The 25,885-nt window shown below is 42.0% G+C and overlaps 1 protein-coding gene across 5 annotated transcripts; it reads right to left on the bottom strand.

The window, feature by feature from the left end:
- Positions 1-2,775: 2,775 nt before the first annotated feature.
- On the bottom strand, positions 2,776-20,809 carry NFYB (nuclear transcription factor Y subunit beta). 5 transcript variants are annotated; one of them, XM_053255940.1, is made up of 8 exons: positions 19,642-20,459; positions 19,086-19,118; positions 12,314-12,407; positions 10,914-11,044; positions 9,994-10,191; positions 8,878-8,959; positions 3,825-3,904; positions 2,776-3,708 (listed from the first exon to the last, which is right to left on the bottom strand). In XM_053255940.1, exons 3-8 carry the CDS (start codon positions 12,405-12,407, stop codon positions 3,676-3,678), a joined length of 618 nt encoding a protein of 205 aa, XP_053111915.1. In that variant the 5' UTR covers positions 19,086-19,118; positions 19,642-20,459; the 3' UTR covers positions 2,776-3,675. The 5 variants fall into 5 exon arrangements, with proteins under 5 accessions (XP_053111915.1, XP_053111913.1, XP_053111914.1 ...); XM_053255938.1 differs by lacking the exons at positions 19,086-19,118; positions 19,642-20,459 and adding an exon at positions 20,652-20,809; XM_053255939.1 differs by lacking the exon at positions 19,086-19,118.
- Between the last annotated feature and the right edge of the window lie 5,076 nt (positions 20,810-25,885).

Genomic DNA, 25,885 nt, shown 5'->3' with positions numbered 1-25,885 from the left:
GGGGGGGGGAGGGTAGGCAGTAAGAAAACAGCAGGGGAGGGGCAGTTGTAACCTCTGGCCATGTTTGGCTCTTGGCCCTCCCATCTTCAGGACCTTTAGGCGACTACTACACAAATCCATCAAATGCAGAAAAGAGTTCTGAATCCCATGTCACAAAGGCCAAATAATGAAGCAGGAATGAACTTGGAGGAAGAATTATCCAGCAGTAGTGATAACAAATTTGAAGTTGAAGAAAACATTTCAGAGTTACCAAATGCTGTTTGACTGAATTGTGCCTATCTGCTTAAACTAATTTACCTGGTCCCAGGGATGCTGCACAATCTAAGCAAGATAGTGCAGTCAGTGTTATGTTTTCCATCAACAAAATATGCTATATCATAGCATTTCTTCAACCAAGCATGGTATAAACTCTGCTCCTGGTTGAAATACAATATTTGTATAGGAACTCTAGCTTATTTGAAAGCTTTTTTCCCCTTACTGAATTTAGGTGGCTAATATTCATAGTAATAAATTATCTCACCTAAATATCTTAAAAATCAATACAATTAAGTTCAGAGAAAATATGTTCAGGATGAGCACATTAATGTGAAATACACTATAATTTCTGTTAAAGAAACCAAATGTGCGACATAGCTCGCTCACCCAGAAATACACATGGGGAGGGGGAGGGGGTGATAAGAGGAGTTTTTCCTGGTACCATTTATGTCTTTTTTGTTTTAGAAGTTATAGTGTTTGGAAATGTATACATACATGGTTCTTTGCAATCTGACTCATGGACACTCAATTCTAGTCCTTTGTATAATGTTTTTTGTTTTAGTACCAACAGATCTGTTGAATATGTACAGTAGTTTCACCTTTGACATTCCATTGCAACAAGAGCATGCTACAACACTACCACCTTTGCTTTAAGACATTTCTGCAAAGTAAGACGATTCCTTCCTTTCAACTGCTACAAATAAAGCACTACCAGAGACAGCAATACAGATAGCTATTGCCTATACTACAGCACCACAACTCATAATATTCACCTACAATAGTAAACTAAACTTGTAGGGATCTGTGGTGGTTCAACTTGTTTCTAGTTCCCTTGTTTTCTTGCTCAACTATTCTCTTTTGAGCCAAGTTGAATTATATCCATTTGGAGTCTGTTAATCACATCGACAGAAGTGGTTCAGCACAAGACTCCCATTGTTTGAGAGAATGTCAGATGCATTCTGACCAAACTTAAAGTTACCAAACTTAAAAGCCTTCCCTCAAAGAACCAAGCCAATATATTGTTTTATGTGAAGTTAAATCAGGAGTAATAAATTCTGATAAATACAGCATAAAGGGTCAGTGTACTACAATATAATCTAGTTTGGCTCTCAATCTTCCAAATAATTTTTCAGAATATCAATGGTTTTAAAAAGCAAAAAAAAAAAAAGGGGTGGTGGTGGTGGTGGTGGTGGCTGACATTCTCCACAGCCTGCTGGTGATGAAAGGAGGGCTGCAGGTTCACAAGGAGTCTTCAGAGTCCCTGCGCTGAAGGCTTCTTGTGCAGTGGACTGGTTGCAGAGAGGGTAACAAATTTCACATCTCTGTTCTCCCTCCAAAAGCCCTTTCCATAACTATGTTCCTAAGGGTCACAGGATGCCAGTTAGCCCTTGCACACCTGCAGCCCTCCTTCCATTGCCAGAGGACTGCAGAGAATGTCAGCCAATGTACTATATCAACAGGGGGCTGAAAGCAAAGCCAACCAACTTAGTTCCCCTTATATAGCAGGATTATTGCTACCCTAAGGAGGAAGACAGTGGGCACTAGAAACCTGAACTGACTTTTGGTTCATTAGCATCAAGCAAGAACTGTATTTGGATGCTTGCTCCTTCCCTCTGCAAGAGCCTCTCAACACTTGTTTGTTCTCAGCACACAGACTTCCCAACTTTGCCTCAGTGGTTCAAAGATTCTGGGCTGCTTCACACACAGGCTCAGACTTCCATATTTTACTATGACTGACCATGCACAAGGGTAGGTGTGGCAAGTAGGGCCCATTTGTGCAAGCCTCCATCATATTACAGCTCCAATGCCCACAACATTCACACTGGGGCTGTATAAGCACTTCATAAATAAGTGACTGGCTTTAGACAAAGACCACTTTGAAGGGAGGAGGGGGTTGAACACTTATTAGCCAAGGCTTTCTCACTACACTCTAAAGCAGACTGCCAACAAGTTCCATATGATAGAAAGAACTCCCTGCACATCTCTTGCCACCAAGCTGACAAAATTGGAGGTGCACATGGTACCCCTCTGAGGGCTAGATTTTGTCCCAAGCCCAGAGTTGCTTCCTATTCAATGAAGTTCTGATGCTACAGCATGGTTTTTAAAGCTTAACTCCATTTATAGTGGGTCTCCTGTTCTATAGCCACTTTGATCTTATTGCTGCAGCTGCTGTTGATATTACTTGTACTGTCATAACAATTGTCCTTTTCTAGACACTAACATGCCAGTGCAGAAAGTTTTTGATCACTCTGCTCAGCTACAAAATTAAGTATGATAGCTCAGGTATACTGTAGTTCATTGCAAAGACAGGAAACTGGCAGCAAATTGGAAGCTCTACCATTTCAGATCCCACTCAGGCAGATGCTTACACCCACACACACACTCAACAGATGCTATAAACATCTGAGAATTCCCATAGAAGATGGAGATGGAAATGCATGTTTAAAAAGGAAATAAATTTTTACCAGAAAGACTGTCACAATTCAGTAAAGAGAATCTGGCTTCCTTGGAAAGAGATCATAAATTAAAAAGGGTTTATTTCAAAACCAGTGAGACAAACGCCTAGTCAATGGGATCAACAAAAAAGATTCTACTGCATACTTATAGTTGTTGCAAAATAGGGTTTGTACTACAAGGTACAGTTAACACTGTTACTGGGCACCAGACAATCCACAGGAATTAGCCCTGTACAAGAGGACAATTACTGTGCAACTCTCCCTTCATTCTCATGAAGCTTGTGCAAAGTAGTTCCTGGTAGATTGTGTCCCAAGCTTCTAATGCTAAGAGACCGAACGACTGGTTACTTCTTGATTCACATTTAATTCATTCATTACATTAAAAACCACTGGGAGCACTTCTTTTGAACTGCTGGCGCTTGAGGAATTCCCTTTCCAAGTTAAAATATTAATAAATATGTTAATGCAACTTTAGTCATGCACGACAGTTACAAAACAAAGGTCATTTCAATTTTTATAATAAAGGCAACTTGCATTCAAAATGAACTGTACCCTTATATTTATTCAAAGGGTAAACATGAATTAAACCCAGCTGTTTACTTGAATTACAAAAGTAACATGATTCAATATGAAAATAAGAAACTGTCTACAAATCTCTGACAGTAGTAAATTGCAATATACAATGCATACAGGAGTTATACAGAGCAACAAACTCTTGTACAAAACAAAAATACTTTAATACCTTTTAAAATCCAATTTCTTTTAAAATCATTCATGAAGAAAAGGTTTGAGTCAGAGTTTACACCTCAATTAGTCAAGCCTCAGGCAGCTACATTACAGCTACTGAATATACAAAGTGACATTTCTTTCTTCACCAGCCATTTCAAACTAAGGTTTCCTTTTAGTGTTCCCTAGTTCCTTGCCCATCTCGTTCACATCCTCCAGATCCAAAGCCACCTTCAAATCATGAGAACTGAATCTGCTGAACACCCGAAATCTAGAGAGCATGAGAGAAAGATTTATACAAGTTACTCAATATATACACATTTACTTAAACCGAGTATGTCCATATATGAATCTAAAAAGGAGAAAGAAGTTGATGGGATATTGTACCTGTTGATAAGATGTTGTATACACCATAACATTTTGCTGTTGGCCATCTGTAGTTATCAAACCTGCTGGCAACTGGTTAGCTAGAAGACAGAAAACAGTTTAGTTAAGGAACTGAGGCCACCCAGCAGGATAACACCCTATTGCATATCTTCATTTATATATCATTTTTAATTTAAAAAATTCAATGCTGTGTACTACACACACACACACACACACACACACACACACACACACACACACACTTTTAAAATCAATTATAATCAACTATTTTACCTATTGCTCTGGGTAGAGTCCCAGCCAAACTGCTCTGATACCAACTTAGAGTGAGCTTTACAGGGCTCTGCCACCTCGTCTGGAGTAGCAGCCCTCCCACCCTCATCTGCTATCAGTTTTTACTTGCCAGCACTCACTATTCACCCTCAACGGGGGGAGAATAAAGAGAATTCACAATTAATGGAAGATACCTATTAAAACTTGCTTCTATGAACCTCTGGAGAAAGTGGTGGGAACAGGCAAGCATCTATGCTACAAGAGTAAGAAGTGAGATGGTCTTATGGTAGCAAGCATGAATTGTCCCCTTTGCTAAGCAGGATCCACCCTGGTTGCATATGAAAGGGAGACTAGAAGTGTGAGCACTGTAAGATATTCCCCTCAGGGGATGGAGCTGCTCTGGAAAGAGCATCTAGGTTCCAAGTTCCTTCCCTGGCATCTCCAAGATAGGGCTGAGAGAGATTCCTGCCTGCAATCTTGGAGAAGCTGCTGCCAGTCTGTGTAGACAATATTGAACAAGATGGACCTATGGTCTGATTCAGTATATAGCTGCTTCCTATGTAAGTGCCTACTGGAAGAGTTTATTTCCTCAGCAAGACTGCTTGTTACTACCTGCAGTAAAAGTCTTATCGTCACGAAGTAGGAAAGCATTTACTGTGAGGAAGGACAGAACTAACACTTCAACTTCAGTTTTTTTAATTTATGTGTATCATAATTCAAAACCAGACTACTGTATGAATGCAGATTCGCCTCAAGCATTTGAAGAGTTCCCCCCAAACTGCTTTTATGTCTCCCCAACATGTATTTCTCTCCTCTGCACAACATTTAAGTCAAGATTTGCTCCTGAAGCTTTCAGTCTGCACCCCTAGAATACTTTGTTGTTTTGTGGGGCAATTGCACATGTATCTGAAATACTTAAGTTTTACCACAGAAATAAGGATAGATTTATATAGAGATATGCATGAAAACAGGTAGAAAATCTACTTTTTAAATATTTTATTACACTGGAACATGCTGCTTTTACAAGTGCCCATTAAACTTCAAACACATTACCGGAAGACTATTTTATTAATACAAAGTTATGGCAAATGATTGAGGTTAGGTAGATAGGTTTTTAATTTTACGATGCAGTGGCATCTACACATATCACACCTCACATAAGTTTATGTTTCAGACTAAGTTTCCATTCGGATCATGCACAATATGAAACTAGTATCAATAGTTCTCATAATCTGTAAAAGGGAAGACAGCCTTTTTTTTTTTTTAATTAAACAGAAGCTATCAAATTAATGCCTTCATCCAGAAACAAAGCTAAGGCCACATGGTACATATCAGATGGCTGCATCTGCCAAATGGTTTGGCAAGCAGCTGAAAAAAGAGAAGCTACATATATTTAACCAGCACTGAGAGACTTCCAGAACATTTTGGACTGGAAAATTTTCTAATGCCCTAAATCAACTAGGATCTTGTTCAGTATGATGGATTTATGGTTAGTAACAGGGGCGTAGCTAGCCCGCCAGCGGCCCGTGTGTGGCCGCGGCGGGCGCCCTGATAGCCCCCCACCCCGCATCTGACGTCAGACGCAGGGGATAGCTACGCGCCCGCGTCAGACGCCGGGGGGGGGCGTGGTCTGGCTCCCGAACGGAGCCTTGAGGCTCTGTTCAGGAGAAGCAGCTTAACTGCTGAAGGGGCCACACGGCCCCTTCAGCAGTTAGACGAAGGCTGGTGCTGCATTCGCAGCACAGCCCAGGAGTGGCTCTTCCCTGCAGGGAAGAGCCGCTTCTGGGCTGCATTGCGAACGCAGCACCAGTCTTAGCTCCTGAAGGGGCTACCGTGCGGCCCCTTCAGGAGCTAGTTAGGCTGGCGCTGCATTCACAGCGCCAGCCAGGAGCGACTCTTCCCTGCCTTTGGAGGGAAGAGCCGCTCCTGGCTGGTGCTGCGAACACAGCGCCAGCCTTTGTTTAGCTCCTGAAAGGGCCGCGTGGCCCCCGCTCGGGAGCTAAACTACCACCCCAGCGTCTGACATCATGCGGGGGGCGTGTCAGGGCCGCAAATGGCGGCTCCTGATTGGGCACGGCCCGGGTTCTTTGAACCCGTTCGCCCAATTATAGCTCCGCCCCTGGTTAGTAACACGAAACCTTTAAAAGTTCACCTTGTTTAATTTTTATCTTGGGAATTTTTCCATAGCCAAAATATTTAAATTGAAATATTCCATTAGTGGGGGGAAATTCAATAAAGCACATTTAATGTGGTGTAAGTATTATAGTCCAAATTAAAAACTTTACTTGGAAATTATTTTTTCCAGAATAAGTTTTATAAATATTTCTAAGACATAACATCTCAAATGCACACACTTCTCTCACATAGCTTGAGTTTGTTATTATTATTATTATTATTAATAATAATAATAATTTGATTTGTATACTGCCCTTCCAAAATGGCTCAGGGCCGTTTACAATTAAAACAAACCACTAAAACACTAAAGAGCTAAAACAAATTAAAAACAACATAACAATTAACAATTTAAAAACATTTTAAAACAATTAAACAATTACAGTGATTAAAAACCCCGAAATCGAGTTTTGAATTTTAAAATAAACCAGATATTAAAACCCCAAAGTTTAGAAAGCTGAGAAAACTTGGGTGAAAAGATGGGTTTTCAGGTGTTTTTTTGAAAATTGCCAGAGATGGGGAGGATTGTATCTCAGCAAGGAGTGCCTTTTAAAGAGAAAAAAATCCATAACCATATGGAGGCAAAACAGAGGGGAGCGAGAGAGAGAGAAATATCACAAATATATGTAGTAAGACAGTATCCAAGGTACTAACACACTGATTTATTAGATTACTCCAATAAAAATATTTTGAGCATTTCAAGTTTCCACCGTTTCTTCAGAGACAACGATGAATTAAGTATTCCATAAAGCATTCAATATCTTCAAGTTAAATACAAAACTCTAGAATATATCTATAAAAATGCCAGAATCACATCAATGGACTAATACAATATGGAACAAACATTTCTGAGGGGCCTTGGCCTCTCAAAACAATTTACATAACATTAAAAACCTCCAATAAGGTTTCTTGATGTGGCTCCTGGTGGATCTTAAAGCTGCAGAAGGGCAGATGTAGAGAATACCCAAGAAAATGGCTACCAGGAAGAACTTGGCACCAAATAAACTGCAGAAGGTGCTGCTTCTCTTTCACTTGGCTTCAGGTGTAACAGCACTTCCTGACTTCTGTCTCTTCTCTGCAGCAGCAAGGGATGAGAAGGGGTGGTAACAATCCTCATCCCAGCCCAAGTGTTTTGGCTGCTAAACCCAATTTGTAAATAGCCAGGAAAACGGCCCCCAGAAAGAACCTGGCAGCTGATGACAGTTGCAGCAGCAGGCCTCAAATAAGGAACTTTATAAGAGAAGGGTAAGCAGCAACATTCTAACTGATCAATCTTACTGAGTTTGGGAGTATCTCAAGAATATCAGATGATATCAGTTAGTAGAACTTTTCCTTAGAACTTTTTCCTTGCCTCTGAGAACATCATTTTGAAATTATTTACCAAAGATCAGATTCCTTTTAATATAATGGTCCTCTGTTTTGCTGAACAAATACATACAGATATATTTTGATCAAATTTCCAGATTTTTAAAGGTAACATGTACTCTACATTTAGAGTGTTCATTAGAAGATATTGAATATATTATGGAATATTGAATGACAACGACAAATGAAAAATTAATCTGTGGCTACTTCTGAACAACAGGCTCACAATACATCAAGAATTTTTATTGGAGTAATAAGTTGGTTTTTAGCACCTAGCGTTCACTTTCTTTTTGGTTATAGATCACATGTTCACTTCTTACTCTAACCAGCAGAATTTCCTGCTTGCAATTCTCAGATTCATTTGACCATAATTTAGTGTTTATTATCTGTTATTTTAAAACAATAAGTAAAAATAAATTGATTAAATACTAAGAAGGCTGTTCATATTAGGGCTTTGCAAGGCTTTGTTGGGCAAACTGGGGCCAAACCAAGCTGCAGCCAGATTCAACCAGAATCAACCCACCCTGCTGCTCCATACTTCCATCCATACAAGTGAAGACACATTCTCTTAATTTTCTGTTGCTCCCAGTGGCGAAGGAGCAACAGCTTTGGTGGCTTCACCTTTTTAAAAGTCTTCTGGAAGAGAGTTCCTATCCCACTACTGTCCTGGGAAATGCACAGGTTATCTTGAGAATCATATGATTGCAATCACTACTGCTGAAAATATGACTCCCAAGAGACCCTGTACCTTTCCCAGGACTGCAAGGAGGAAAACATACATTCTTCTTCCAGACCTTTTTAAAGTGAAGCTGCCACAGCTGCTGCTCCCTTGTCACCAGAAACAACAGAAAGTTAAGAGAACATGGTGTCTGTCTCCAGCTTGTCCATTAAGTATTGGGAGAGAGGGGAGGTTGTGGATTTGAATGGTCATTCTAACTTGAAGCAGCCCTTGGAATCAAGCTGAAATGACCACCTGAAGCACCAGTTTGAATTGGGAGCCCCTCCAAAGCACCAAGGCAGATGGAGTTGTGTGAAACCCAAAGGGTACAGGCCACTAAGCACAACTGTCAAGTCACTAATGTGCAGCTTTCAAGGACTTACCACTCTAGCATCATAGTAGCAAACTTGGAGAAGTTCACTCCCTTTGCCATCAAAATATTATTCATGTTCTGCCTATGGTTCAAAAAAGTGTCTCCAATCATAAGTAACAGCCAAATCTGTACCAGCAGCTCCAAGTAATACTTACTAAATGCTTCCTCTGTGAGTTCCTCACTAAGGCCATCTGCTGTAGTAACTGCTCCCCCAATGCCCTTTTCTCCTTTCATGGCCTTGGAAAAAAAAATTTAAAACCATTTTGTATGAGGATACAGACATTTACAATTGCTTAAAATCAATCTGCACACATTTTGGAATATCTGTATAACTTCCAAACTTTAAGTCCTTGGTTTTTCAAACCCAATATACCACAGCAGAGCAATACTTCTATTACAGAGTTCTCTTTTGCGTCTTTATATTTTTGGTATATCAAGAATCATAGATGCACTCTCAATATGCATCTGTGGCAAGATCTTCAACTTTCACAATACATTTTAAGTTACTTAAGCAAGAATGGCCTTTTGTTTACAACCATATCTTACAGCAAGCTGCTGGTCAGGAAAAGTGGGTCATAGGACCAAACTAGTGTCATCTTACACATCTATGAAGAGGTCACAAGGCTATACCAGCCCAAATCATCATCCAGTCATTTCAGGATGTAGCAGTTACTCCTTAGCCTCCCCAAACCACTAAGATGAAAAGGAACAGTTGCAAGCAGAAGCCACATATCTATTCCCTCTGCCTGTCAACTGAAATGATAACATCAAACCTGACATAGAGCAAGAGAAGGGCCTACAAAGCTCTGTCATGCTGGGTTACTGCCACCGGGCACAGCAAAGGCCTGCCACTTCCTTTGCCTATCTTCTGATAAGTGTACAAGTGAAACCAAATCAGTGGTCCCTCTAATTTTTTTCCATATCTGTATGGAATGAGTTTTGTTCTGGGCGGCAGTATCAACACAGTGTGCAACGCAGTGAGTACATGCATTCGGAATGGGGCCTTCCTGATTCTACCTGAGCAGGATCTAACATTAACTGAGCAGACACCAAAAAAAATTGTGAGCGTGTGCACGTGCGCATGCCTTAGAGGGAACAGTGTTGGGGATATAAGATGTAAGAATCAACAGCCAGTGTCACACCTTGTTTGGGACCCTTCCCCACACCCCCATAAACACTTTGCTTTATAAAAGGGATATTACAAATCAGCCACACAAGATGAAACTGTGAGAAGTGTTATAAATGAAACCATGAAGACAGACATTACTAACCTCTCTGAACTTCTGGAGATACAACTTCAAAGGTTCAACATAGCTGTCAAAACCTAGGGTGGACATGGCAAAAAGAATATCCTCCCCATTTATAGTCTTTCGTTTTTCTTGGTGACACCTCTCACTTGCTTCTGAGGTTATAAAGCTGATGAATTCACTTACACACTCCTGCACACACTCTTTTGCATCTTTTGCAATCTAAAAAACCAAACCATGAAGATTGAACCATTAAAAAAAACCATTTCTCGGATTAATACGAATAAACCTACAAACACACACATTCAGCACTGTCAACAAAATTAAAGTTGAACAAATTAACCCACTAAAACATTGGAAAAGTAGTTGTCACCATGACAGGCAGAGCTCTGTTTATGCTGGGGATGTGCCAGGGCTGCTGTGCAACGGGGTTGCTACAGAATGCCTTGAAACCACTCCTGGGCAGCAGTACAGCAGTCCTTCCATGGTTTCCAGTGGAAAGAGTACTGTGCTGTTGCCTGGAAGCAATTTCAAATCATTTTACAGCAGTCTCATAGCACTGCACCATAGACACTGCCTTTCAAGTTGCGCAGCCATCCTGGTGGGTCCCTAATATCAGTGGAACGCTGCCCATCATGCTGATTGTTATTTACACATGAATGCAATCAAGAGGGGCTCCTGAGAATTTTGAATTCGCCTCTTTTCAGCATGACAAGGTAAAAAGAAGCTATTTGTTTAGAGAATGGAAGCTGTCAGGAATTTGTGCATCTCCCTGGCAAGAGTTTGGGAAAGATAGAATATGAAAGCATGAGGCACTTGCATCATCATTACATCTAAAGCAGCTTATTGAAAATCCAACAGAATGCAACCTAATGAATTTCAAGCTTCTTGATCCTGCATATAAAGGAAGTAATGCTACCAAAGCTCTATTTGGAAGATATTACCTTTCCTGTCTGAGGTATGGCATTTTTCATTATCCTCGCCACATTTGCAATTGGAAGATAAATATCTTGTTCTCTAAAACTCTCTTTTGAGCCATTTGTGTCTTCATGATCATTCATGCTGTCCTCAGTATCTAAGAATATAAAGGGGGTGGGGAAAGAATCAGGCACATATGTTGTGCACCCTTGATCACCTCATCTGTGTACAGTGTTTGGAAATATAACATGTAGAATTTCCCATAGAATTATTAACACCAATAAAACTGTTCCGACAATAAGAGCAAGAACTGCAACTAAAATGTCTACTATTTTTATTCAATGAACAATCCACTGGCTTAATTTAGGAAACTGCCATATACTGAGTCAGACCATTGGTCTATCTAGCTCAGTATTGCCTACACAGACTGGCAGCGGCTTCTGCAAGGTTGCAGGCAGGAATCTCAAGGCCCAAAGACAGGGGACCCACTGACAAATCAGCTTATTACAAAAAGATATATAGCTTAAAAGTTATTTTAAACTGCTGGCTGACATCCAGACTAAAGCTGCATACACTGAATAATGTTTTATGTGCACAACAGACGAGGGTGATATTTGCCAGTCCCCTCTTCCTTCTGCAGCCGTCTGTTGCCTTCTAAAAATATGTCTGCAAGACCCTCAGGGAAATATTTTCAGGAGACACTGGGGAAGCAAGGGAAATTAATAAAGATTGTCCCACCCTCATAGCATGCATGCAATGTTATTCAGTACATGCAACATTTGGCTGGATGTCAGCTGATACTGATATACATCTTCTAGGAGTTCTCAGGAGCCATTGTGAGAGATGATACATAAATATTATAAAAATATACACACTTTACAGAAAAGCAATATAACCTATGAACGTTTCTAAATTGGTTCCATTTCCAACAAGCCATGAAATAGCACTAGTTTTTACACCAGTGCTGCTATCAACATGCTCAATATTTATAGACACTCACGTTTTTACTTTAATAAAAAATGTTGGGTTAAACCAATGTTTTTGTTCTAGCCATTCTGTATCCCAACACACTGAACAGAAGAGTTTCAGAATGTAAACTTCCACAATAAATCTGTTATCACTCTACTAATCTAGGGGGATTTCTAGGATATATTATAGACATATGAACACAAAATTCAGTACTAAGCAGAGTGACAATATTAACACTACTACTACTACACAAGTGTCAAATGTCTAAAACACTTCCCCTGAATTTCAGAGTTGTTTATCGAGTTGCAGTCTGGTCTTCTCTCAGACATATGCACATACTACATTGGGTGTTATGTTTTCACAGATCTTCAGGCTTATCTTTAATAGAGACTACAAACTGTGATGTGCAGAATTGCCATAATGTAATTAATATTATCTGGACCAATATATTACTTACCATCATGAGACTGTATCACATAGTGACTACCACCAATGTAATCTCCAGCAATTCCTAACTGAGAAGCATCTGTTGTAGAACTATCACCATCCATCTGGAATAAAAATACAACTTTAGTAATCTTGTCCAATGTATTCAACATAACACTTCCAGAAATCTTGAGCATGGTTCATTTCTGATCCAAGTACCTTAATCAGTTTTGGCAATATTAGAAACATGGCCCCTACACTTGAACTTTGTCAGATCTTGTCTGCCTATTCCACACTGGCTTATTAGTCAGATGCTAAAGGGTTTTAGTGCACATCAAATAAAACTAATAAAATTTGAAGCCGTGATGGACAATTTCTTTATCACTGAGAGAATTCTTTACAGCAAGGCTGCATAACTTAGACCCTCCTGCAGTTGATGGCTGACGATTCCCATAATCCCTGTGGCTGGGTATGATGCGACCTGTAGACCAAAAACAGCTGGAGGGCTATAGTTGTGCAGCCCTGTTTTACAGCTATGGAAAAATGCAATATATCTGTTCCTTCTTCCTAACACAGAGAGTTTGGTGCAAAGGGAGAAATCTTGAGATCACATATACAAGAATACACACTGTGAAAGGTGAAACTATACAGCTACACTCAAATGCTTAAGAACTGCTTATTCTAAATAATTTTATCAGAGCACTCCCTTCTGATAGACACTGTCAATTTCTGTATTAGGAGGTATCATTGTTTAGGGAGTCGCAAAAAAATCTTCAAGGAAAAACACTAAGTCTTTTTGTTGTTGTTAAATATTAACTTGTTTGGAGGACCTCCTCCATGTTTTGGCTCTACCTTCAGGATAGGCATGACATTGTACAGCCAGTTTTATAACTAAAGAGGGTAACACATGGATTTCAACTGTCCCCAAAAAGTTTACTAAGACGCATTAGTTATAACATTACCCATCCCCAGTCTTTGTTCATACACACCACTATATTTGCTCTTGTGTACTGCTGTTAGCAATACAACTCATGTCAAACAACCCAGTACCCTAAATGCAAGCTAAAACAGCATTCTAATCACTAAATTAATACTTTTGCAAGTGTTAATTTTATTTCTACTTCAGTGTTTAAATTTATACACACTGCATTTATTTAAGCTGACTGAAATATTGCAAATATGCAGCTATAAATGCAATAAATTTGTTACCTTCTTTGCCCTGTATAAGAAGAATACTTATTTCAAATGACACTAAAACTAACAAAAACTGCTCGCTGAATGATTAATTTACCTTTTACTGTGCTGGGTGCTATACAACAAAAGGTCCCTGTCAATGACTCACAGCAAAGATCTAATATACAAACAACAATTAAATACGTGTGTACACTCATGCACACAACCCAATGATTTTAGCACAATCCTAAGAATAAAAGCTAGTGAGTTTCTTACTCTCTTGTTGTACATAAAGTATGAATAGTTGATACAACCTCTCAGACGCTGACCATTGCAAATCTAACTCACTTCAACTGAGCTCTTGGAGATGTCCCTTGATGGACTACACTCACTAAGCAATGGAGCTGAGGATGGGGCTGTAGTTCAGTGTTATAGCATTTGCTTTACATGCAGAAGGTCCCAAGTTCAATCCCTGGCCGGGAGAAAAGTTTGCCTGAAACTCTGGAGAGCCACTGTCAGTGAGTGTAGACCAGTGATTCTCAAAGTTGGGTCCCCAGATGTTATTGGACTTCAACTCCCATAATCCCCAACCAAAGGCCACTGAGGCTGGGGATTATGGGAGTTGAAGTCCAATAACACCTGAGGACCCAAGATTGAGAATCCCTGATGTAGACACTACTGAGGTACATGGACCAATAATCTGACTTGGTATATGGCAGCATCCTCTGTTCCTAAGTTAAACATGCCTTGAATTCCGTTGAAATTAATATTGTGTAATTTTTTAGTTAAGCATGCTTGATTTTCTTTGAATTCTAAGAGACTCAGCAGGGAGCAGAACTCTGGTCCTCAAGAGATATAATCTTGTTTCCACCTCATATATTTCACTCAGTGCTCCCTTATCTCTTAATGCATGTACATACACACACACACACCTTTGACTCTCCTCTATAACTCCAGTCCATGCTCTCTTAGAAAGCAGATAGTTTAGCAAGGATTTTGGTCTGAACAATGAACAAAACTCAGCTACAACACCTTTCTAATCAAGGCTCATTCTCCATTTTTGGTATAAAAGAGGTGCCACTTGAGGTAAACTGAGAAGGGAGAAAACATCTGAAGGCAACTACTCGAGCATTCTGCAGAGAACAAGAGTTTGACAGGGTGATAATGTCATTTGGCCAAGATTTCTTTTTGAAGGAGGTGACTTGTACTCCAAACAAGATAGGAAAAGGAAGCTTCCATGAGTTCAAGATGACCCTAATAATGTTACATGCCTTACTGATTGTTTCTGTACAGAGGCCATTCTTAGCAGGTCTTGTCATAGTAAGTTGTTAATTAAGTTGTCCAAGAATATAGTGCTTTTATGATCACAAATGTAATCTGGAATGAGGACTGTCCACACCTACATAATCAGTATGAAGGGAGGGATTCGGACACCCTACATTTATGCAACATACTATGTTGCATAACCACATTAGCCAGTTAAAATCATTCAGAAGGCTTTGACTTTATTGAAGCTATTCTGAACATACTGTATACACACACACAAAACTAGTGCAACAGCTCCTTTAGAAATACACAGCATGTTAGGAATTTGCACAGAGTGGATAAGATTGCTGAAACTGAGCCCATTTTTTTGTTCTGAAAAATTATAACATAAATTGAGACAAAGCCCTAAAACAGGGCTGCTCAACTTCAGCCCTTCTGCAGATGTTGGCCTACAACTCCCATAATAGGGAGTTGGGCCCTAAAAGTTGGGCCTGGGTATTTTAAGAGAACGTCTTCTTCATCATGAACCCCACTGCCCATTGAGATCATCAGGAGAGGTCCATCTGCATTTGCCACCAGCTCATCTGGTGGCTACTCAGGAACGGGCCTTCTCAGCTGCTGCCCCAACGCTTTGGAACGCGCTCCCTGCAGAAATAAGAGCCTCCCCATCTGACAATTAGACACATCTGTTCACCCAGGCTTTTAATTAAATACCATTTTAATAGTTTTAACATTGTTATAAAATATTGTTTTAAGGTTTTAAATCGTAATGTTTTAACTTTTTGCTGTCATTTATTTTAATCAAAGTTTTAATTTCTCTGTTGTCATTTATTTGTTTTAACTAATATTTTAACTTTTCTGTTATTTTTTGTTGTAAACTGCCCAGAGACGTAAGTTTTGGGCAGCATAAAAATATGTTAAATAAATAAATCATTTCCTGGCTATTGGCTACCGTGTCTGGAGATTATGGGAGTTGTAGTCCAAAGATAGTGCGGGGGGGGGAGAGGGGGAGGAGGTTGATCAGACCTGCCCTAAAAGAACCACCATGCTGCCCTAAAAGAACTCAAGGATACAGCAGCCCAGTAACGTTGCATGTACACAAGCTGAGAGAATGCAAAAACTACACATATGACATTACACAAGAATAAGAACATTATTTCCAAATTTTGTATAATGTCATTTGCACAATTTTTATGTTTGCACAACTAGCATACATGCAATGTTACAGAACTGCTGTACCCTTGTGCGGTGTGTCAGCCACTATCTTCAGAGGTTCAGGAACTCCCAAATCACTGACAAGATAATCAGTGCAGTTGTCACAACTGAGTGAGGGAAGTAAATACAATTCACTTTTCCACCTGTGCACAGATATAAATTGAATCTTAAAGTTTCACTAAATTTTAGTGGAAGAATGTTATTAGAATGTGTTAACTGAACATAGGAAAAGGTGGGGGGAGAGTCCCTTACCAAACGTCTTACAGCCAATAAAGTAGCACTTCGTTGCATCCAAATTTAACATTTTCCTCATTTCTTGCTTTTGGAACAATCACTCACTAACCAACCCACAGATAAAGTGTGCTGTCAAGTCGATTTAGACTCCTGGAGCCCACAGAGCCCTGTGGTTCTTTGGTAGAATACATTAGGGATTTACCATTGCCTCCTCCCGTGTAGTGTGAGATGCCTTTCAGCATCTTCCTATATCGCTGCTGCCCAATATAGTACCAGCTATATCTGATCTTTAGTAGAAGGTCTAGATTTGCTTTGGCTCTTAAGACCAAAGCAAATCTAGACCCTCTACTAAAGATCAAGGCATTGCCCACAGTTGCAGTATGATTTTAATGAGCTAGATTAGCTTCACTGTAGCTGCTCAGCATACAGTACAACTAGACCATATCAGATTCCCTTTAGGCTAATCACAATCTTGCTGTAATAAAGAATGCTATAACACAAGTTCCTTACCCTTAAACAATAATAGCTTAACAGAGAATGCATTCATAACAGGATGCTTCCATTTGCATGAGATGATGCAAAGATAAAATGCAAAGATTTCACAGACTTTGTGGATGTAGTCTGGAGAATTAAAGCCGACATACAAACAAGATAGATATCGTTCTGTCCTTTCAAGGTAATGAAGCAGAATAAAGGAGGACTTCTCTGTGTACAGTTGTACAAAAAGTTAGATACACTCTTAACCACCAACAAGGTGCAGCCTATTAAAGGTAAAGGTGTGCTGACAAGTTGGTGTCGACTCCTGGCGACCAGAGCCCTGTGGTTTTCTTTGGTAGAATACAGGACCATTGCCTCCTCCCACGCAGTATGAGGAGATGCCTTTCAGCATCTTCATATATTGCTGCTGCCCGATATAGGTGTTTCCCATAGTCTGGGTAACAATTATATTTAATGTTATTCCCAAAACAGGTCCTTCAGTCCTGTATGCAGCTTTTGTATTGAAGTGGCCAAACAGGTACACAGGAAGCTGCTTTATTCCAAGTCAGATCATTGGTCCATCTAGGTCTACTCTGAATGGCAGCAGCTCTGAAAGCTTTCAAGCAGCAGTCTTTCCAAGGGGTTGAACTGGGATCTTCCACATGCTCAGCAGATGCTGTCCCACTAAGCTACTGCCCCATCCCCTAAAAATGAAGCTGCTTTCTACCAAATCAGAGCATCAGTCCATCCAGCTGAGTATTGCCTACATTGAGCAGCAGCCCTTCAGAGAAATTCTCAAGTCTTTCCCAGCCCTACTTGGAGACTCCAAGAATTGAACTTGGGACCTTCCACATGCAAAGCAGGTGCTCTACTGCTAAGCTATGGCCTCACCCATAGTTCAAATATACACCTAATACTGATGACAGATCAGTTTATTTTACATATTTATATACTATCATCTTAACACTACAATGAAAAAGATTAATCTGTATACGTTTCTCCCCATCTGTTTTTGTCATCAGTATCTGAGGTACTGAGAAACAGATGTACTTTCAGCTATTCATTTTACTGATTTACATTACGCTTGCTATTATCAAGTACAAAACTTGTATGCACACCCTTCATTCTACAAGTTCTTACATGTAGACAAAGCCTACGGATACAAACTCGTCTAACAATTCATCTTGTTCCTACAAATGCCCAGGGGTAGAACTACATGTAGGAAACAAGCTGTATTACTGAAACTACAGCAAATTCAATAATCCACCACATACAAGTCAGTATTTGTGCCACAAACATCCACAAGCCTTAAACCAGACCTTGGTAGTAAATTTTACACAGCACTTAAAGGCTCCCAAAATGACAGATTAGCAAATTATTACATTTAAATACTTGCAAAATATTACAATCCAAAGCAGCTCTAGTAGATTGCCAGTATTTCCAAAAACAAAACCCTTAAAACACAATTAGCTTCACACACACATTTCAAGAAAAACCTGAATTCACAACACCTTGCTATTTAACTGTTTGTTTACATTCTCTTTTAAAACTAAACTACATGCAAGTCAGACCTCATCTGGAATACCAGCTGACGTCCAGGCTTACTTAGGAGTAGTCCCACTGAAATTAATGGGATTAATTTAATCAAATTAGTCATGACTACTCAGTGATTTAGTCTGGATGTCAGCTAGTGTACCCATTTGGGGGCAACAGACAAAAGGATGCAGAGAAACTTGAAGCTGGTTCAGAGGAGGGGAGTGAAGATGGTCAGGGGTCTGGAAAACAAGCCTTGTGGAGAAATATTGAAGGAACTGGCTATGTTCAGCCTTAAGAAAATAAGATTTGGGAGATGGGGGAGAAGATGACTTGATAGCACATTTCAAATAACTCAAGGGCTATCACATAGAACAGGGCAAAGACTTGTTCTCTGCTACTCCTGAGAGCAGAACTAGACCTGATGAGCTTAGGTTACACGATAGCAAATTCCTCTTGAACATCAGGAGAAACTCAACAGAAAATCAACAGAAAAGCAATTCTACAACAGAACCAGTTACCTAGATGGGTCATGGACTATTGCTTGCTGGAGTTATTCAAGCTTGACTGTCACCTGCTGGGAATGTTCTGTCTCTAGATTCCTTGCACGGAGCAAGGAGTTGATCTAGATGGGTCTATCAGTCCTCTTCCAGCTCTATGATTCTAACACTGGTGGGAACTCCCAGGAAACCAACAGATGATATACTTTTTGTATACAAGAAAAGATCTGTTCTATATTTTCAGCTATTTTATTCTCAATGAAAGGATAACAAATGCATCTAATCATGTTTGGGTTTCATTTCTGCAAAGTATTACATAACAATACATATAAAGAGAAACAGAGTCTGCATAAATAAAACAGCTTTTAAAACTGACAGATTCACACAACTGCAGTTTGGGCTCACCTTTTCATCTCTGATATTTTTTTTGGTCCAATGCTGAACAAACAGATAGTGAATCAACAGTGGGAAGCCAAAACACAGATAAGATTCCCTTAGTAAGTTATGCAGGGGGGATCCATATAACTACTACAAGTGGTACTACTACTATAGTGGTAGTGGCAGCAGTAATGTTACAAGCTCCAGTAATTTGGTACTCTAGTTTAACAGATTCACACCACCAACACAACACAAAAGTGTACAAGCAGACCATGAAAAAAGTCTGCATAAATGGAAGAACAATCCCAATTTGCAGTAGATGTGTACCCACCCTAGGAAACAGATTTCCACAGATCTCTAAATCCCACCAGCGTTTGTATTACAGGGAAAAGGAGCCCAGACAAGGGAAAGCATGGGGGGGGGACCCACGTGAGTGACGTAGACAGAAGACATAACACCACCCACAAGGCAAAGGCAACCTCTTAATGCTGGGGAATGAGCAAAGAAAATACACCCACCCACTCACTCACCGGCAGGACACAACCAGAATTAAAAAAAATTAAACCTCCACAAGCCCACCCACCTTTGGGTTCCTTATGCGTCCACATCAAGATGAAGCGAGACCAAAAAACAAACAAATAATCCCCAAGACAAAACAAGGGCTCCTCGACAGGGGAAGGCGCTTTTTGACAGCTCCCATTCGCTCTCACTGGAACCAAACCGTGTAAGGTGATGGACGGCATGTGTGGGAGAGGGGAGGCGAGGCGAGGCGGGGGAAGCAGGCGAGCAGGAGACAAAATCCTTCAGGGAAGAGAAGGAGCCCCCCGCCACCCCGCTTTCTCGCGCCGAGGGGCACACAGAGAGCGCAGCAGGAGGAGGAGAGCGAGCAGCAGACAAAGCCCTTCTGCATAAAGAGACCCAACTCCACAACAGAAGGGGGGGGAGAGGAGCCGCGAAGGCAGCAGGGGGGAGGGAGGGACGGAGGCGGGGGGGGGCGGGGAGAAGGGACGCGCGGCCGCGGCCGGGAAGCGTTCAAAAGGCCCCTCCATCCGCGAAGCACGAGTGGGGGGCACTGTGGGGGCGCCGCCGCCCCTCCTCCCCCCGGGTGACCCACCAGAACCTCCATTGTCTGCTGAGGGGGTGGGGAGGGAGAGCCGTGAGGAGCGCCCCCCCCCGCCACCCCCGTGTGAGGAGACCCCCCTCCTCGCCCAGTGCAGCCCGGGGGGCTCGGCCCCTGTCACTGCAGCCCCTCCCGCGCCTCGGCCCCGGCAACCCCTCTTCGCCTAGCGCCGTCCGCCGCCAGCGCCGCCTCGGCCTCCTCCCCCCCGCCCGCCCCCGGCGGCGGCAGTACAAAGAGCCAGGCGGCGGGAGCGGCCGGGGCTCCGGCTGGCTGGCTGGCGGGCCGGCCCTCCCTTGTCCCTGCCTGCCGCCTGGTCGCCGTCTCTGCCTCTGCCTCGCTCCTGCTCCCCGCACTTCCTGGTCCCCTCAGCGACGGCGCGGCGGCAGCGCCGGAGCCCGGGGAGGGAGACGGACATTTCATTCGAGCCTGCAGTGAAACCGGTTACCAATCATTGGCCGGAGCCAGGCACAAACCTCCAGTGCGGCCCTGGTTGGCTCCCTCCGCAAATCGGCTGTTTGGTTGGACAGAAAATGGCTGCGAAGGAACCAGTCCCAGCGCGGAGCACCGCTTCCTGCAGCCGGCCTGCCCTCCCTCCGCGCCGCCTCCTAGCCGGCCCCCCTCCCTCGCGCGCGGCTCTTCCCGCACTGGGGGCTCCCTCCCACCGCTGTGGTGCCGCCGCCTCCGCCTCCTCGCTCGTCGCCAGCTGCCGCGAGCTGTGGCTGACAGTAAACACACCCGCGGCCGCTCGGCGCGCGGCCTTCTTGGCTCTTTATAGGGGGAGCCGCCCGCCCCTGCGCGCGGCCGTGCTGAGAGAAGCAAGCCGCTGGAGGCTTCTCTCTCCTCTGCGGTTTCCCGTCAATCCTCCCCTGACCCGAGCCGACCCTCTTTATAGGGCTAGAGGAAATCTCTTACGCACGACCCGACCGCAATGAACTCCCGAGGAGTAGCCGCCCTAGGAAACCCAGCCACAGCATTCTGTGATATCCTAAGGCTTACGGATGTATTGTGGCAGAAATTTTTGTGGACTAGCGGTCCACAAGGACCTTGCCATTGCAGTGAGCGCTGCATACCAGTTGCAGGGGAGTAACTGCAGGAGAGACAGCTTGCCCGCAGCTCCTGCCTGTAGGCTTCCCAGCGGCATCTGGTGGGCCACTGTGTGAAACAGGATGCTGGACTAGATGGGCTCCTTTGGGCCTGATCCAGCAGGGCTGTTCTTATGTTCTTAGTCCAAAAAAACCTTAGGCCAGTATAAATTCATTACATTACATTAGGGGCCACATGACTCAAGTTATGTAGGTATATGTTGTGAATAGTGGGGCCCAAAGACCATAAAATGCCAAATTTACAGGGCTAGTTCAGACAATACTGCCCTGCCCACTATGTGATTAAAAACAAGGGGGCACATACCCCATCCTGTTGGTACATTCTGCTTCGCCTTTGCATACTCATGTGGGAAGCAACATTTCCAAACAGCCCCATATTATGTGATTAGGGTGGTTTGTCTATTCCAATCCACACCACACATTACTGTGGAGCAGAACGGCATGCCAGGTGAGAGCTGAGGAAGACACACGCACCCTTGTTTTTAATCACAGTGATGGATGGGACTGACAGATGGTATGTCAGAACCAGCCCACATACAAACTGACATTTCTATCCAAGCTCAAATATAGATAAGCAGAGTTACAATTTACAACAGCAGTAATTGGAGATTACAAAACCAGGAAGATTGTGATATGCTAATCTAACACCTATAGAGGGAGAAAAAACCCTGGTCTTGGTTGAGTCTTGAATGAACAGAATCAAGCATGTTGATAAATTCTAGCTCAGCAATTGCACACTGGAGTTTCCCTCTGAAGTTATTTTGTTGAAGAATGGTGACTTTTCGTGTCCCAGAATCAGGGCTCAGCCCTCAGATTTGTTTCCAGAGCTTGACTCAGCACTAGAAATATGTGAAGTAATAAAAATTATAAAGGATCGGTCAGTTCTTAAAGATATACAGAGCATCTTCCCTCAGGTCCCCCAAAGATAGAACAAAACCATGTACCCCATCTATGGGCTCCTTGGAAGAAAAGTGGGATATTATTATTATTTATTTACACAGTCAGACAGGTGTTATTAACTGGTTTGTTTTATCCAGACATTGAGTCCTTCCCAAGGACCTGGGATGGCTGAATTTTATTGTCAGGCTTGAGTGAGGACCTCTTTTGCCGCCGTCCTCCAGTACCCGACCTCACCTCCTGTGATGGTTTAGGAGACGAGTGGAGCCTCCTCCTCTGCTACACAGCAGCATTTATAAGGTTGGGGGGGGGGGAAAGAGAATTAAGTTTCCCTCCAAGATGCCACTCCCCAAGATTTGCCACCATAGGTGACTGCCTATACTGCCTATGCGGTAACCCACCATTGGTGTGAGCACTGTAAGATATTCCCTTTAGGGGATGGGGCTGCTCTGGGAAAAGCAGAAGGTTCCAAGTTCCCTCTCTGGCATCTCCAAGATAGGGCTGAGAGAGATTCCTGCTTGCAACCTTGGAGAAACTGCTGCCAGTCTGTGTAGACAATACTGAGCTAGATGGACCATTATTATTATTATTATTATTATTACATTTATATCCTGCTCTTCCTCCAAGGAGCCCAGAGCGGTGTACTACATACTTAAGTTTCTCTTTCACAACAACCCTGTGAAGTAGGCTAGGCTGAGAGAGAAGTGACTGGCCCAGAATCACCCAGCTAGTATCATGGCTGAATGGGGATTTGAACTCAGGTCTCCCCGGTCCTAGTCCAGCACTCTAACCACTACACCATGCTGGCTCTCATGCCCCGATTCAGTATATGGCAGCTTCCAATGCTCCTATGACTCCTCCCTAGCACTGCCTAACAGCCTACCTAGACGCAGCGTGATGTCCTTTTGCACCCGGTAGGCAAGTCACCATGCAGTCTACATGCGGGTCAGAGACCCATATCTCTATGCCCCTGACTAGTTCACACAAAACACTAGTATAACACTTGTGCAAACAGATCACAAATGCACAGTTCCTGACATCCTGATTAAATTTACTCAAGGAAGTGCCACTGAAATCAATAGGACAATTTCAAAGGGACTTTCTTGAGTAAATTCGGTCAGGATGTCAGCCAGTTATTATAGGATGGCAACTATGTAGGCCAGAGATGGACGCAGAATACTTGGAATTGGCAGCCATTCAAACAGCACCATTAGAGCAGGATTGTTCTTGATCTATGAAATTGTTCTCGTGGCCAGAGCTGGTTTAAGTCCTGTTGTCAGTAGTCAACAAGATTTGTGCAAGAAGAAAAGTTACTGGTATGGGAGAAATGTCTAGCAAGGTGGTAATGTCTTTAATGAACTAAAACAGTAGATTGTGAGAATGTACAACTTTTGGTGGTGGCAGGGAGGCATATAACTCTCATATCTTCAGTAATTGTCCCTATGGGTATAGGATGACTGATTTCCCCCTCCCCAATACCTTTGTCTCCAGGGAAGAGGTGACATAAAGTCCAGAACTGCAAGGACAGTAAGACATTATGACACATATTTACATTTTTTTAAGTGGAAGGCTGTTTCCATACACATTTAAAAATATTATTCCTAGCATGGAATTTGCTTCTTCTTCTTCCTTTTTTTAACCGTGGCTGCATACTGAGTTGACACTTTCAAAAGTCGAACATAACAAATGTCTCTGAAGGGGAATTTTCAGTGATGGATAGCAATTGTTGACAAGTCATAGGTTTAGTTATATGTTTACCCTAGACAACTGGTATAATGTAGTGGCAAATAAACTGATATTTGTATAAGGGCTCTTCCGGTTAATTTCAGCCATTAACTCACTAGGCCTTAGGCAAGACACTTTCTCTCTGCCTTACCTCTCTAGTTGCAATAGGGGCATAATAATGCTTGCAAACCTTAATTACATCAAGTTAAGGATGTAAAGCACTTTGCACATTCAAAAAGCTCTATACAAATGCTAAGTGAAGAAAGCCAACTAAAAGCCAACGATCATGAAGAACTCCAGCTAAAACCAATTAGAATTCCCATCAAAACTGCATATAGCTTTTGACCTCAACTCATAACATACACATGTTCTTCAACAATGGAGTTTCATATTACAGACTGATTTCCAGGCTTCTATTGATGAAACATGAAACCGCAGGAATTTTGCTTGGCTTAAGAGTCCTTTGCAAATATTTTGCTAGCATCTGTTGGGTTAGCAGTAGCATGATTTTGGTCCTGTTTCCAAAACTGTGGTTTAGGTATTATTGCTCAGAAGTTAGTTCTATTGGTTGCTATTCAGAAATAACTGCCATATAGGAGCCCCTGGTGGCACAGTGGTAAAACTGCTGCCCTGTAACCAGAAGGTTGCAAGTTCGATCCTGACCAGGGGCTCAAGGTTGACTCAGCCTTCCATCCTTCCGAGGTCGGTAAAATGAGTACCCAGAATGTTGGGGGCAATATGCTAAATCACTGTAAACCGCTTAGAGAGCTTTGGCTATAGAGCGGTATATAAATGTAAGTGCTATAGTGCTATATAGAGACTAAGTAGAAAAAAATAATTTGGGTAGTTATGGTCCACAAAGGGGCTAAGCCATTTGAAAAGTGCTCACAGTGTGGATGCTCCTGAGTCCTGATAGTATAGAACATCTCCACCCTAGTGATCTCCTGGAATATGCAGTAGTGGTACAAAGACTGTGGCTTTACTCAAGGAAGTCCCATTGTAATTAAAAGGATGTTAGACATGAGACTTCCTCAAGTAAGTGTAATCAGGATGTCAGCCACTGCCATTCATGAAGTAGTACACTCCAGATATAGTTTTTTTGTTTTTAACCACATCAGTGACAAGACCGGTTTCAGATAAATCCTTCATAAACAGTAGAATTCTAATAAAAAGGACTTATTGTTCTTGACCTAACCTCATTAGAAGACACACATTAACTCCAAAGCTACACAGATGTTCAGGTTGTTCAGGATGATTTTCAGGTTTGTAATCAAACATTAAACCACAGAAATGTTGCATGCACTGTAAAAAAAATTTTACAGTACGTTTTACAGTAAGTTTTTTGCAGTACGTTTTAAGTTTTAAAAATTGGTTCAAGGACATAAAGAATGTCAGTGTACATCCATTTTGCAACATAAGGAAACGTATGTAATACTTCTTCCACCCACTTTTCCTACTGTCTTATACTGTACAAAACATTCACTCTTAACCCATGGTCTGAGTAGCTTAACCTTTATATACCTTCTTTTATAATTACTAGCAGGAAATATGATCGTTACCAGCAAATAGCAGAACAAAAAAATAAAGCTCAGAATTTGGCAGTGAAACTGTGATGCATGAACCAAGGAATTGCTGGATTTCTGGATCCATTGTGGGTCTAGAAATCTTCAGGGAAGTAGAAGGCAAACATTGACCCTGGATGATGGCATTTGTGGGGCACATATGCTGAGACCCAGTGACAACTGCATTTTAAAACTATTGGAGCTACTGGAGTATCCCCCCAAATGTGCTGTTGGAAATGACCTTCAAGAACCAGATCACATTTGGAGATGGTGCTGCTGGAAGCTCACTCAGTAGACATTTAGATAGAAAATCCAGGTCAGCCCAAATCTTTCTGGAGCAGAACCAGTTTTGCCCAGAGGTGTATCTAGGGAAAATAGCACCTAGGGCAAGCACTGAAATTGCGCCCCCTGTCCAAACAT

This window comes from Hemicordylus capensis, chromosome 5 (genome assembly GCF_027244095.1).
Source record: "Hemicordylus capensis ecotype Gifberg chromosome 5, rHemCap1.1.pri, whole genome shotgun sequence".
In the NCBI taxonomy this organism is placed as follows: domain Eukaryota; kingdom Metazoa; phylum Chordata; class Lepidosauria; order Squamata; family Cordylidae; genus Hemicordylus; species Hemicordylus capensis.
Note: the sequence above shows the minus strand (reverse complement) of the source record. Positions and strands in the feature narration are given on the sequence as shown.